The following is a 13,222-nucleotide window of genomic DNA, read 5'->3' on the forward strand; positions in this document are numbered from 1 at the left end:
TGACATCCTCCTTATAGCTGGGAAACCAGAACTGCGCAAGTTCAAGTGTGGTCTCACCAATGACTTGTACAGTTGTAACATGATGTCCCAACTCCTGTACTTAATGCCCTGACTGATGAAGGCAAGCGTGCCACACACTATCTTTGACACCCCGTCTACCTGTGTCACCACTTTCAGAGAACTATGTATCTGTACCCCTAGGTCTCTCTGTTCTACAACACTCTCCAAGGCCCTTCCATCTACTATGTAAGCGCTGCCCTGGTTTAACTTACTAAAATGCAACACCTCACACTTGTCTGAGTTAAATTCCATCTACCATTCTATGGCCCTTTCCTGATTCATTTAAACCCTACTGTAATCTTAGGTAACCTAGCATGAAGTTGGCAGGTTGGGTGGGGACTTCATTGGGACCCTCTGTCCAGCATATCACTGCACCTCCCTCTGGGCTGAACACTGAGTCCAGTGGTGAAGCAGGAGGCCAGATGTGTTCTCCTTTGGTCCCCGGTTTGTCTCCCTTTCCCACTTTTCAATGTGTGCTGGCATAAGTTAGACATAAGGGTCAGGGGGCAGAAAGCCAGCAGATCTCATTGGAGGTCAGTTGCCAGAGGCTGGGCAAACTTGGGCTCTTTTCTCTGGTGCAGCAGAGGCTGAGGGGTGATCTGTTGGAAGTGTATAAAATTATGAGGGCATAGATAGGGTGGACAAGCAATATTCCCATTATTGAGCAATCCAATACCAGTGGGTGTACATTTAAGGTGAGAGGGGGATAGGTTCAGAACAGATGTGAGAAGTACGTTTTTTACTGAGAGAGTGGATGCCTGGAATGTGTTGCCTGATATGGTGGTGGAGGTAAACTCATTGAGAGCTTTTAAGAGGGGCTTGGATGGGCACATGAATGAGAGAAATATGGGCATTCTATAGATAGGAGGGAATAGTTACGTCAACACAATATTGAGGGCTGATGGGCCTATTCTGTGCCGTACTGTTCTAAGTTCTATGTTCTATCTCGGCCAAAGGAAAGCTCTATCCTGCTCATTAGACACCAACAGAGAGGACAGTGGAAGCAAACTCAATGGTCACTTTAGAAAGTAAATTGTAGAGAGAGGAGGGGACTGGGGGAATAAAAACCAGATTTCAATTTCTAAGAGCTAGAACAGGTGCAATGGACCAAATGGTATCCTTCTGTGCTGTGCAATTTGGAAAATTAAAGCTTCATGCACAGAAATTTCACACAGTTCAAAATGTACAATTGCAAGACTTTTTAAGGGGAGATGTTGCCATGTACTTCAATAAAACGTCTCTGTGTTGAGGTGAGATACTGGGAGATTATTCTCAGCTGACTCATCAGATTTGGTTCTGTGAGATTCACCAATTGTGACCTCAGTAGTAATAGCACCGGTGTGACCACTGTCAGCTAACACCTTGAGCAAATGCATCTGTATCCTCACCATGGGAGGTAATGGGTCAATGCCATGGGGAAGGCACGGTAGTGTAGCGGTTAGCGTGACGCTATTACAGCGTCAGCGACCCGGCTTCAATTCCGGCCATTGTCCGTAAGGAGTTTGTATGTTCTCTCCGTGTCTGCATGGGTTTCCTCCGGTTTCCTCCCACATTCCAAAGACGTACAGGTTAGGAAGTTGTGGGCATGCTATGTTGGCACTGGAAGAGAGGCGACACTTGCGGGCTGCCCCCAGAACACTCTACGCAAAAGATGCATTTCGCTGTGTGTTTAGATGTACGTGCGACTAATAATGCAATGAATCTATGCAATGAAATGTGGACACCTCAGTGAGACCCCTGAAATTATTCAGCGCCCTACCACAATCACAGTTCATCCCAAATTATTAACTAAATATTTTTGATACATTATGATTACATTTAGCTGAGTGCATGATGGTTCCACTGATAGCAATGAGATGACTTGCCACTTAACTGGAAGGTGGTTTCTCACCTCATGACAAAAATGGCCTTAACAACATGGTGAGGCCACAGAAGTAATTCAAGAAAGGTGTTCCAGAGAAGAAAATGTTCCCTATGAATTGCACAGTGGAATATCTATCTCACTACTTCAGTGGATGGTTGAAACAAACAGTATTGACATATTTCAGATGCTAAGGAAGAGATAAGATGGGATAAGATAAGGTGGGAGGGAACCAGAGCACCCAGAGGAAGCTCACATAGTCACAGGGAGAATGTGCAAACTCCACCCACTGCTTGTTTCTGTGCAGTAATTATTTCTGGTGGTGTTACTTTATGGGAGAACTTTAGCCAAGACAGCCATCGTCTGTGTGGATCTCTCAGCACAATGGCACAACTAGAAGAGCTGGTGCCTCACAGCGCCAGAGACCCGGGTTCAATCCTGACCTTGGGTGCTGTCTGTGTGGAATTTGCACGTTTCTCCCTGAGACTGTGTGGGTTTCCTCCGGGTGCTCTGGTTTCCTCCCACATCCCAAAGATGTGCAGGTTGGTGTGTTAATTGGCCACCTGAGATTTCCCCCAGTGTGTGGGTGAGTGGAAGGATCTGGGGAGAGTTGATGAGAGTGTGGGGAGATTAAAAAATGGGATTAGTGTAGGATTAGTGAAAATGGATCGTTGCTGGTTTGCATGGACTCAGGAGGCCAAAGGGCCTGTTTCTGTGCTGTATCTCTCTCTCTCTACATCACACACCAAGGAATCATTTATCTAATTCATGAGCAGATGGATAGAACCTTGCTCATTGATGGCAATTCTGACATTACAGCACTAATTTACTATTGCACTGAAGAATAAATTCTGTGCTCTATTCCCGAAATAGGACTTAAACTCAAGTTGCTGTCTGAGTGGAAGCGTGTTCCCAGCAGTTACTCTGGTTTAGTTGTTTCTTGGTTATATATCTTTATACGTTGTACCCCCAGTGGCACAGTACAAATGCAGGAACCAACTCTGCGCTCTTGGGAGATGTGGACAATTAATGATATTCATTTCTCAAAGTGTTAAGCTACTCTCTAACAAATTTCCTCTAATGGTTGTCTCAATCCTTTCCTTTCTATCAGTGGTTCGCATATTGAGAACTGGCATTCTATTCTGAGAAACGGCCTGGTCAACGCATCATATACTAAACTACAAGTAGGTATTTTCTTATGAATGGCACTGCAGAGTATCGTCTCTTGGTGATTGTGTCAGTGTGAATATGGTTTTTACAGTTTCAAGTTCAAGTTTACTGTTATGGACTACCAAGGTTTGATAGGGATAGGCTCTCCCCTGGTTGCACACTGAGGGACTGACACCTGTGTAAAAAAAACCTACAGCACAATTCAGGCCCTTCAGCCCACAAAGCTGTGCTGTACCTGTCCCTACCTTAGAAATTACTAGGCTTACCCATAGCCCTCTATTTTTCTAAGCTCCATGTACCTATCCAAAAGTCTCTTAAAAGACCCTATCATATCCACCTCCACCACCGTTGCCGGCAGCCCATTCCACACACTCACCACTCTCTGAGTAAAAAACTTACCCCTGACATTTCCTCTATACCTACTCCCTAGCACCTTAAACCTATGTCCTCTTGTGGCAACCATTTCAGCCCTGGGAAAAAGCCTCTGACTATCCACACAATCAATGCCTCTTATCATCTTATCCACCTCTATCAGGTCCCCCCTCATCCTCCGTCGCTCCAAGGAGAAAAGGCCGAGTTCCCTCAATCTTGTTTTCATAAGGCATGCTCCCCAATCCGGGCAACATCCTTGTAAATCTCCTTGAACTGTTTGATTATGGGATATATATACATGGAAAGCTGATGTCATGGGAATACAATTGAAAAGCAAACACAAATTGTGGATGTTGGAAATCTGAAATAAAAACAAAAAAAATGCTGGAATTACTTAGAAAATCAGCATCTGTGGAAAGAGAAATGTTTCAGGTTGTAGACCCTTGATGGTCATAAAAAGCCACCTGGTTCACTAATATCTTTCAGGATAGGAATTCACCATGTTAACCCTGTCTGGTCTATACTTGACTCCAGACCTACCTAAGTGGCTGACTCTTAACTGCCTCCTCAGCCCAGGGGCAAGTAGGGATGGAGAATGAATGTCAGCGTTGTCAGTGATGTCCATGACCCGTGAACAAAGAAGTATTTCCTGTATAACGGAGACACAAGAGATTCTGCAGATGCTGGAACCTGGAGCAATACACAAAAAGTGCTGGAGGAACTCAGCAGGTTAGGCAGCATCCATGGAAGGAAATAAACAGTCGAAGTTTCAGGCCGAGACCCTTCATCCTGTATAAATTAGGATGATTCCAACATTGGATTTGAAGCTGCTGTCAGTAGTGAGTTGCTCGCTTACAGAGTGACTATTCCCAATGTTTACACTGCTAAAGGCCATCCCAAGACACAATGCTATCTAAATGGGCACCAGAACAAGCCCCACTCTGAAGGAGACTTTGACAGCCGGCTAAGCCCTACAGTCCTTGTATGTTTCTAGTACTGCAGTTTTGGACAGTGAACGTCCAAAGGCAACCAACAAGGAATCGCTGTGAGTTGCTGCTCCATCCCATACTTCACGTGAAGTCCAACACTGGAGCACAGCCAGCAGAGAGCTGACTGACAAATGCAAGGCTTCGCCATTCTCCGGAGAATCCCAAACTTCCTAAAGTTCACTGGGATTAAATGCTGCAATCTTAATGTTGATTTCCCCCCTCCCCCTGGCATTTCCCAGCAAGTTCAAGCCCATTTTCATTTAGTTTCATTGAAATCGAACGGCAGACGGGGATTACAGTGTTGCTGGACCTGTTCACGTGAACAACCAATAATACATTTCTACTCCTGAATACCTCACTGGAAACAGGAAATTGAAATGTACTTGAAATGCAAAAAAATATTAGGATGATTGATGAGTTAGAAGAAAGGGAAAATATACTGATGGGCACAGGTTCAATGGAATGGAAGCATAAGATATAGAAGCAGGAGTAGGCCATTCAGCCCCTCATGCCTGCTCCAACATTCAAGATCTACCTTAGAACCACTTTCCATCACCAACCCTATAAACAACGCACACAAAATGCTGGAGGAACTCAGCAGGCAGCATCTATGGAGGGAAATGAACAGTCGACGTTTCAGGTCAACCTTTCATCAGGACTGAACCTGAAACGTTGACAGTTTATTTCCCTCCATAGATGCTGCCTGACCTGCTGAGTTCCTCCAGCATTTCGTGTGTATTGCTCCAGGTTCCAGCATCTGCAGAATCTCTTGTGGACCAACCCTTATAAACCTTGATTCCCTTAATTTCCAAAAATCAATCAGTTTCTCTGAATGACTGAGCCTGCACAAATCTCTTGGGTAGAGAACTCCAAAGATTCAGCAGTCTCTGGGTGAAGGAGTTTCTTCCCATCTCAGTTCTAAATGGCTGACCACTTATTTTGAGACACACACTCCTGGTTCCAAGCTAGGGGAAACATCATTGCTGCATGAATGAATAGCTCCTTCTGAGCTACGTCTCTGAATCTAGCAGAGACGTGTTAAAATGGCCAAGCTGCTGGACTATGTTGCAATTCTACACTAAGCCAGTCGAGCACTGGTACCTACAGGTTAGTATCAGCTTGGCCTGTTTGGCTCTGTTCTTAGATATTATATCTTTCGAGAAAAGTGAAAGTATGCAAACTTTTGGCACATTTAAGTAACTCCTAAGCTATGTTTAATGCCTGTTTTGTAATTTCTTTAAATGATGATAAACATGAATAATACGACATTGTTCATTGCATGTCCCAATTCTTAGAGAAATAAAGTGTTAAAATATTTTAGTTCTATGGGAAAGCTTCGACATGTTTGAAAGTGTTAGCAAATAAGTGAATTAGGAAATTATTTTTTTCTTCTTATTTAGAGCCAGAGAGTCATACAGCACAGAAACAGGCCCTTCAGCCCAACTGGTCCATGCTGACCAAGATGCCCATCTAAGCTAGTCCCATTTGGCCCATATCCCGCGAAATCTTTCCTATCCAATTACCTGTCCAAGTGTCTCTTAAATGTTGTTATTGTACCTGCCTCGACTACTTCCTCTGGCAGTTCATTCCATATACCTATTGCTGACTGTGTATAAAAAAAAAGTTCCACTCAAGTTCCTGTTAAATCTTTCCCCCCTCACCTTAAATCTATGTCTTCTAGTTGTTGATTTTGATTAAGTGACTGATTCATTACTTTGGAAGCTCAGGAATATATCTTGTAAAGTTGCCTTCCGAGGGTCTTATGGAAACAGGGCCTTCGGCCCACTGAGTCCATGCTGACCATTAACCAATGACTTACACTAATCTTACACTGACCCCTCTTTATTCTCCCCACATACCCATCAATGTCCCGATGCAATTGACAGTGACCAATTAACCTATCAACCTGCATGTCTTTGGGAAACCAGAGCAGCAGGAGAGTCAGAGGGACAATGTGTAAACTGGACAGACTGCTCTGGAGGTCAGGGTTGTCCCTTGGTTGTTGGGACGGTGAGGCAGTGGCTGCACCATGATGCTGCCCCAGTTAATCGTTTTCCATTGTTGCCAACAATGTTCAGTACCAGTTAATCACTACGTGTGCATTTAAGATCATGCAAATCTTGCCCTTGATATGCACCCAGCCTCAATTAGAACATAGATCAGTACGGCACAGGAACAGGGCCTTCTGCCAAAAGCTAATTAAACAAGTAGTTAAATGCCTAACTCAACTAATCCCTTCTGCCTACACAATGTCCATATCACTCCATTCTCTGCACATTCCTGTGCCTAAGAGCCCCTTAACTGCCTCTGTTGTATCTGCCTCCACCACCACCCCTGGCAGCACATTCCAGACACCCACCACTCTCTATGTAATAAACTTGCCCTACACGTCTCCTTTGAACTTACCCCCTCTCATCTTAAATGCATGCCTTCTGGTATTACACACTTTGGGAAAAAGATACCGGCTGTCTGCTCTATCTATGCTCCTATAATCTTATAAACTTCTATCAGGTCTCCCCTCAGCTTCCACCACTCCAGAGAAAACAGCTCAAGTTTGTCGACAGTATCGTAGGCGGCACGGTAGTATAGCAGTTAGCACGACGCTATTACAGCGCCAGCGATCGGGGTTCGATTCCCGTCACTGTCCGTAAGGAGTTTGTACGTTCTCCCGTACCTGCATGTGTTTCCTCCGGGTGCTCCAGTTTCCTCTCACCGTCCAAAGACGTACGGGTAGGTTAGTTTGGGTTTAAAATGGGCAGCGCGGACTCGTTGGGCCGGAAAGGCCTGTTACCACGCTGTAAATAAAATTTAAAAAAAATTTATTCTCCTTATAGCACATGCCCTCTAATCCAGGCAGCATCCTGGTAAACCTCTTCTGCACCCTCTCTTAACAGAAATATTTCCCGATCTCATCTGCACCCAGGTTTATTTAACAGGAACCCTTCTCCATCTCACCTCAGCCCTCCACCAATCTTCCATTCTGATCATTGTTATTTCCTCCCAGCTCCATGTAAGGTTTTTAACTTTACAAAACACCCAATGCAACTTTCGTACATCATGCAGTTTGCTCTCCATGTAAACGTTGTGATATATTGAAGCCTTTGGTTACAGTTCAAGTATTTGCTCATCTGTAGTCATAACGATCACACTGCTGTCTCTTACAAGCTGCACGGTGCAGCCTATGGCAAAGGAATCTATCTCAGCCCGATCTCCAGCATCTCTTTCGGTTACTCAGGTAAGTGACCTTTCTGTATGGCTTGCTCCAGCCACTTCAAAGCAAGTTTACAGAGTAATTTGCCACCAGCTCCTGAATATAATGCATGATCTTTTTCAAGCAAACCTGTCTCAAATTAAAAGCAGCATAGGGCTTTCAGTCCTTGAATTTCTGCTATTCGATAACTTCATGGCTAATCTGATTGTAATCTCAACCTGCATTCCCAGTAACATTTCACCCCTTTGTTTTTCAAGAATCTGTCTACCTCTGCCTTAAAGTTATTCAAAAACTCTCCTCCCACTGCCCTCTGGAAGAGAGTTCGAAAGTCTCATGACTTTGAGAGAATAAATTCACCCCTTCTCTATTTTAAGTGGGTGACTCTTTGTTCTTAATCAGTGATGCTTAGTTCTAGGTTCTCTCACAGGAGGAAACATCCTCTCCACTCCACCTGTCAAGAAACCCCCTGACTGTATAAATTTCAATCAAGTTCTCTCATCCCTTGAAAAAAATGGTCACAAGATTCATTGCAATTACTCCCAGCTCCACAATCTGTGGATTAGGATGTGTACATGATTGGGGAGCTGAGGAGCAGATTATGGTGTGTTAGTGCAAACATTCACCAGTCCCTTACGCTGCTTTTCATAGATCACAAAGGACAGAACTGTGAAGTGAGTTAAAGGTGAAATTACACTTTGCAATGAACAGGGCATTTCTCTACACTGGGTTTTAATCCATTTGAGTTACCCATTGAAGCAGTTTCACAATTTAATTTTGGAATGTATCATGGTATCACTTCACATCCAATGATTTTGTTACCAATATAGCCTGATAGTAATTTGGTATTGGTATTGGTTTATTATTGTCACTTGTACCGAGGTACAGTGAAAAGCTTGTCTTACAAACCGATTGCACAGGTCAATTCATTACACAGTGCAGTTACATTGAGTTAGTACAAAGTGCATTGATGTAGTACAGGTAATTTTAACCCCCAACTGATCTTACTCTGTGTTCACTTAAAATGGTAAGACCCTCTCCTACTTAAAATGGTAGGACCCTGCCTTCATTGGTGGGAAATTAAATTGATACTTATTGGGAATGGAAATTATGACAATATTTAAATCTAAAGGAATTGTGAGGTTCAAGGGTGGCGGGATATCAAGGGCATCGGGGTTTGGTAGATTGGAAGACAATAGTTTAAATACATTTCTCACATACAATAGGTCTCTGAGTGACATGATTTGACCTGGAAGTGGTTGCAAACACAATTTACTCCCAGGTTAAATCAATTTTTATTTGCAAACCACTTAAAAAAGAAGTGTATGTAATTTACTTTCTAGGCACTCCTGTACTTGTTTGGTAAACTATATGTACAACTCATCAAGAATATCAAGAGAGAGATCATTTTCTCATTGTGACCATCAAAGTTTAATCTTAAAAATTATGCAACAGTTGGAGCAAATTAGATCGTTAGAGTAACAACCACTTGGGTGAATGAAATGTGTTCGTAATAATGTTTATGACACATTCCATACTCTGTTTCTCTTGTGAAATCGTATATATATTCCAAAAGAAAGCATGAATAATTCAAACACATTTATTGCAATTTTTGTTGTCTGAACCATATCAATGATACTTAAGATAAGTTTCATCAGTTTGAAAAGAACTCTATTTCAACCTTCTTGTGCCCTGACCAAATTTGTACTTCAATCAACATCATGAAATTCCCTTTCCCTAATTATTGCTCTTTGTCGAAGCTTTCAAATTGGTTGCCAACCTTCCGGAACTTACTACATTTCAAAACTACTTTATTGGAAATGGGTTTGAGGTATTCTGAGCTTGTGAGAGTTGATATATAAATATAAGGTAAATAAGAGGGAAGCTGTTCCCATTAGCAAATGGGGGCAGGAGGCACAGATTTAAAATGTTGGGCATAACAACATAAGAGATAGGAGGAGCTGGTCTTTCAACCCCTTGTGCCTGCTCTGTCCAGTAAGATCATGGCTGATTTTTAATCTCAGCACCAACAACCCTACATCCCTTAATCACCTTAATAACTAAATATTTATTGATTTCTGTCTTGAATATAAATTGTGATTGAGCCTCCAGGGTCCTCTAGAGTAGGGAATCTGAAACATCCAGTGCTGTATGTATGAAGAAATCTCCTCTCATAGCAGAACCCATTTACAACAATGAATTAGATTTGAAATGTGGTGAGTTTTGTTAGGTTAGCAGCCAATTTGAAAGATGCATGAGGGAACCTACGGTTATGATATGGAGTTCGCTGCTAGTTGGGGATGGAAACAGAATCAATCAGTGCTTTCAATGGTAATCAAAGGGGTTATTTGAGAGATAATAGTTCACAGAGCCGCAAGGTAATAGGGGGGAAGTGCGATTGACAGGATTGCTCTTCTCAAAGCCAGTACCGACTTGGTGGTCTGAATTACCAGCTTCTGTGCTGTAGGAATCCCACCATTCTAATTCTTTCTTAATATTGGCCTAATTCTGGTTTCTCTTTGTTCATTGTGAATGACTGTTTCCCTTAATCCATTCTTTTTCCTCCATGTTTACCTCCGTCACCCCAAGGAGCCGACTTACACAAAGTTGTTAAGTAATAAGTAATTTGCTTTGTTGCAATCATTCTATCAAACGCTGAAGATGTAAGAGTTTGCATTTTAAGATCGCGTAATTTACCAGCTTCTGAACAACTGGTTAAAAGTTTGCCTGTATACTATAATTCTGAGTACAATTTCCCATGGCTGTTCTACACAGGGGAGCTTAGTCAATGAAAGAATTTTGGCCCAATGAACTTGTGCTGGTGCAACAAACAAGACGCTGGAGGAACTCAGTGGGTCAGGCAGCATCTATGGAGGGAAACGGACTGTCAACATTTTGGGTTGAAACCCTTCATCCCCCATCTGTAGTCTCTTGTGCCCCCCAACCTCTGCTGGCTCCTGGTGGAGCAATCCCACTCCCTTGCTTTTACCCCAGATCATGGCAAGTTCTCCTCTCTTATGTATCCTCGCAATGCCCCTGATTGATTCAATTTCCAACACCTTCACAGGCAGTGAATTCCAGGTTATTATTCTCTACATAAACTAAGTTTTTTTTTCTTACACTCTCCCTTGTATCTTTTCACCTGTGAGTGTTCAGTTGAGCAGTGGTTTGGGAGAGGGACAGGCTTAATCAGATCCAATCTTGATCCCATCTTTACTATATATTTAAATCATCCTTGGTTTCATACCATTGAAAAATTGGAGATGGTTGGGAGGTTTGCATGTCTGATTTAGCTTTTCCTTATCCAACCTCACAGATGTTGAGACCAACTATAATGTCACCACTGGAATCCTGATGGAGGTTAACAAACTCAGTGACTGAAGTTGGATCTTCCTGATCAATATTGCACTCAATGAGGCATCATCACATTGGCAGAAAATATTGATACATTTAATAGTAAATTTAGTGTGTAACAACCATCAAACTGTAGCTATTGTGGTTTTGTGAATTCATCACAATGGAAAAAGTTGCTGTTATTAGCTAAATGTATTGACTTACCCAAACCTAATTACTTCTGGGTATCAAGTGGTATGGATCAGACACCAAAATAGAGCTGAAATGTAGATAAACCATAACAGGAAACAACTTTAAGAAGAACAATTTTTCAAAGGCAGCTCTAACATATCAGTTACATATAAATGACACGCAGCATCACAAAAGAATAGATACAAAAGTCCATTGATGTAAAACAACACAAGTGGTCCTGCTTGAACAGAAATCACACCTGAGCAGACCACACGTTTTTTAAGCATTAAAAGGAATTCAATTGGAATTTGGTTTTGTGCATCAAGCATCTGTACACAAATATTGCCGATCAGTCAGGAAGTAGCCCTTCTGTCAGCCCACATCCTGTGGAATTCTTGGTGGTGTTTCTTTAAATGTTTTGTAAATTATGAAAGAAATACAGGCCATCCCTGGGTTACAAACACCTGGCTTATGGACACCCCTACAGACGAACGAGCTCCTATATTATTAAATTTAAAAGTCTGACTACGTACATATGTTCATTCTTATGGACAGCAGGACTAGTTTCCCCCCTCTCTCTCTCTCTCTCTCTCCCCTTTAGTAATTGATCTTTCTTATCACTCTTATGTGTTTTTGATGCCATTCATAACAACACTGTGGAGAAATAGTTAGCATCTCGAGTGACTTTTCTGACTTGCTGACAAAATTGACTTATAGACATCTGTAAACACGGAACCTGTTCATTATCCGGGGATGGTCTGTAGATGACCATCCTGTTCATTATCCGGGGATGGTCTGTAGATGACCATCCTGTTCATTATCCGGGGATGGTCTGTAGATGACCATCCTGTTATTGTAAAGTAGAACAGTAAACGAGTGTTTCCTTTGTAGGAATGGGCAAAGGGCAGCACCGCATGCCATCCAAGGATGAACTGGTTCTGCGTTACAACCGGATGAACACGATCCCCCAGGTATTAGTAGCACACTTCCTTCCTAGTCAAGTCGAGTCGAGTTTATTGCCATATGCAATATGTATGCACAGGTGCAATGAAAAGCTTACTCGCAGCAACATCACAGGTACATAGCAGTATTCACATAAATTAAACAGAAATTATACACAATTTTTACAAGAAAGAACACTATTAAAACAAAAAAAAAGCAAAGTTCATTTTAGCTCAAAGTGGTCATAGTGTAACTAAATTGAAGTGATTAGGGTTGTGCTAGTTGGTTCAAGAACCGAATGGTTGAAGGGAAGTAGCTGTTTTTGAACCGGTGGTGTGGGATTTCAGGCTTCTGTTCTCCCTGCTTGATGGTAGCTGTGAGAAGATGGCATGGCCTGGATGGTGGGGATCTTTAATAATGGACTTTGCCTTCTTGAGGCAGCGCCTCCTGTAGATACTATCAATGGTGGGGAGCGATGTGCCTGTGATGTATTGGGTTGAGTCCACTACTCTCTGCAACTTCTTGCATTCCTGTGCATTCAAATTGCCGTACCAGACCGTGATGCAGCCAGTCAGGACACCTTCAACAGTACATCTGTAGAAGTTTGTTAGTGTGTTCGGTGAAAAGCTGAACCTCTTAAGAAAATAAAGTCTCCGAGAGGACTGACTGCCACCTTTGTGAGTAATTATTTGCCCAGATTGACATAGTAGTTAAATGACTCAATTCAGCCAGTGGTCTGAGCTACCAAGCTGGAAATGAAGAGTTCAAATCCCACAATGGGATCTGAGGAATTTAAATTCAGTGAGTTAAATAAATATGGAATGAAAAGCTGGTGTCCATGATGGTGACTAGAAAACTGATGGGCATTTATAAACCTGGATGTGTGAATCTGTGGTTAAGTCTGAACTGTTCTCTGTAAAAGAAAAGCAAGAAACTTACTGCCCATCCCTAAGAAGGTGGTGGTGAGTGTCTTTAATCTGCTGCAGTCTGACTGGTGGAGGGACTCTCTCAGTGGTCCAGGGGAGAGAGCTCCAGGGTATAGACCAAGGGATGTCGACAGATCATTGATAAATTTTAATGCCAGGGTGGTATGTA

At 42.5% G+C, this 13,222-nt stretch overlaps 2 protein-coding genes across 2 annotated transcripts in view; one reads left to right on the plus strand and one right to left on the minus strand.

Annotated features, from left to right (window-relative positions):
• LOC127585132 (protein mono-ADP-ribosyltransferase PARP6) overlaps positions 1-13,222 on the plus strand; it is a 122,652-nt gene that overhangs the window by 96,199 nt on the left and 13,231 nt on the right. The window contains exons 19-21 of the mRNA XM_052042314.1: positions 3,033-3,105; positions 7,618-7,687; positions 12,077-12,156. Of these exons, the coding sequence (XP_051898274.1) occupies positions 3,033-3,105; positions 7,618-7,687; positions 12,077-12,156 (223 nt within the window). The remainder of the gene's footprint in view (positions 1-3,032; positions 3,106-7,617; positions 7,688-12,076; positions 12,157-13,222) is intronic.
• The window catches only part of celf6 (CUGBP Elav-like family member 6), an 830,275-nt gene continuing 824,264 nt past the window's right edge, over positions 7,212-13,222 (minus strand). The window contains exon 12 of the mRNA XM_052042321.1: positions 7,212-7,247. Within this exon, the coding sequence (XP_051898281.1) occupies positions 7,240-7,247 (8 nt within the window). The 3' untranslated portion in view covers positions 7,212-7,239. The remainder of the gene's footprint in view (positions 7,248-13,222) is intronic.

The sequence above is a fragment of the Pristis pectinata genome, chromosome 32 (assembly GCF_009764475.1).
Source record: "Pristis pectinata isolate sPriPec2 chromosome 32, sPriPec2.1.pri, whole genome shotgun sequence".
NCBI lineage: Eukaryota > Metazoa > Chordata > Chondrichthyes > Rhinopristiformes > Pristidae > Pristis > Pristis pectinata.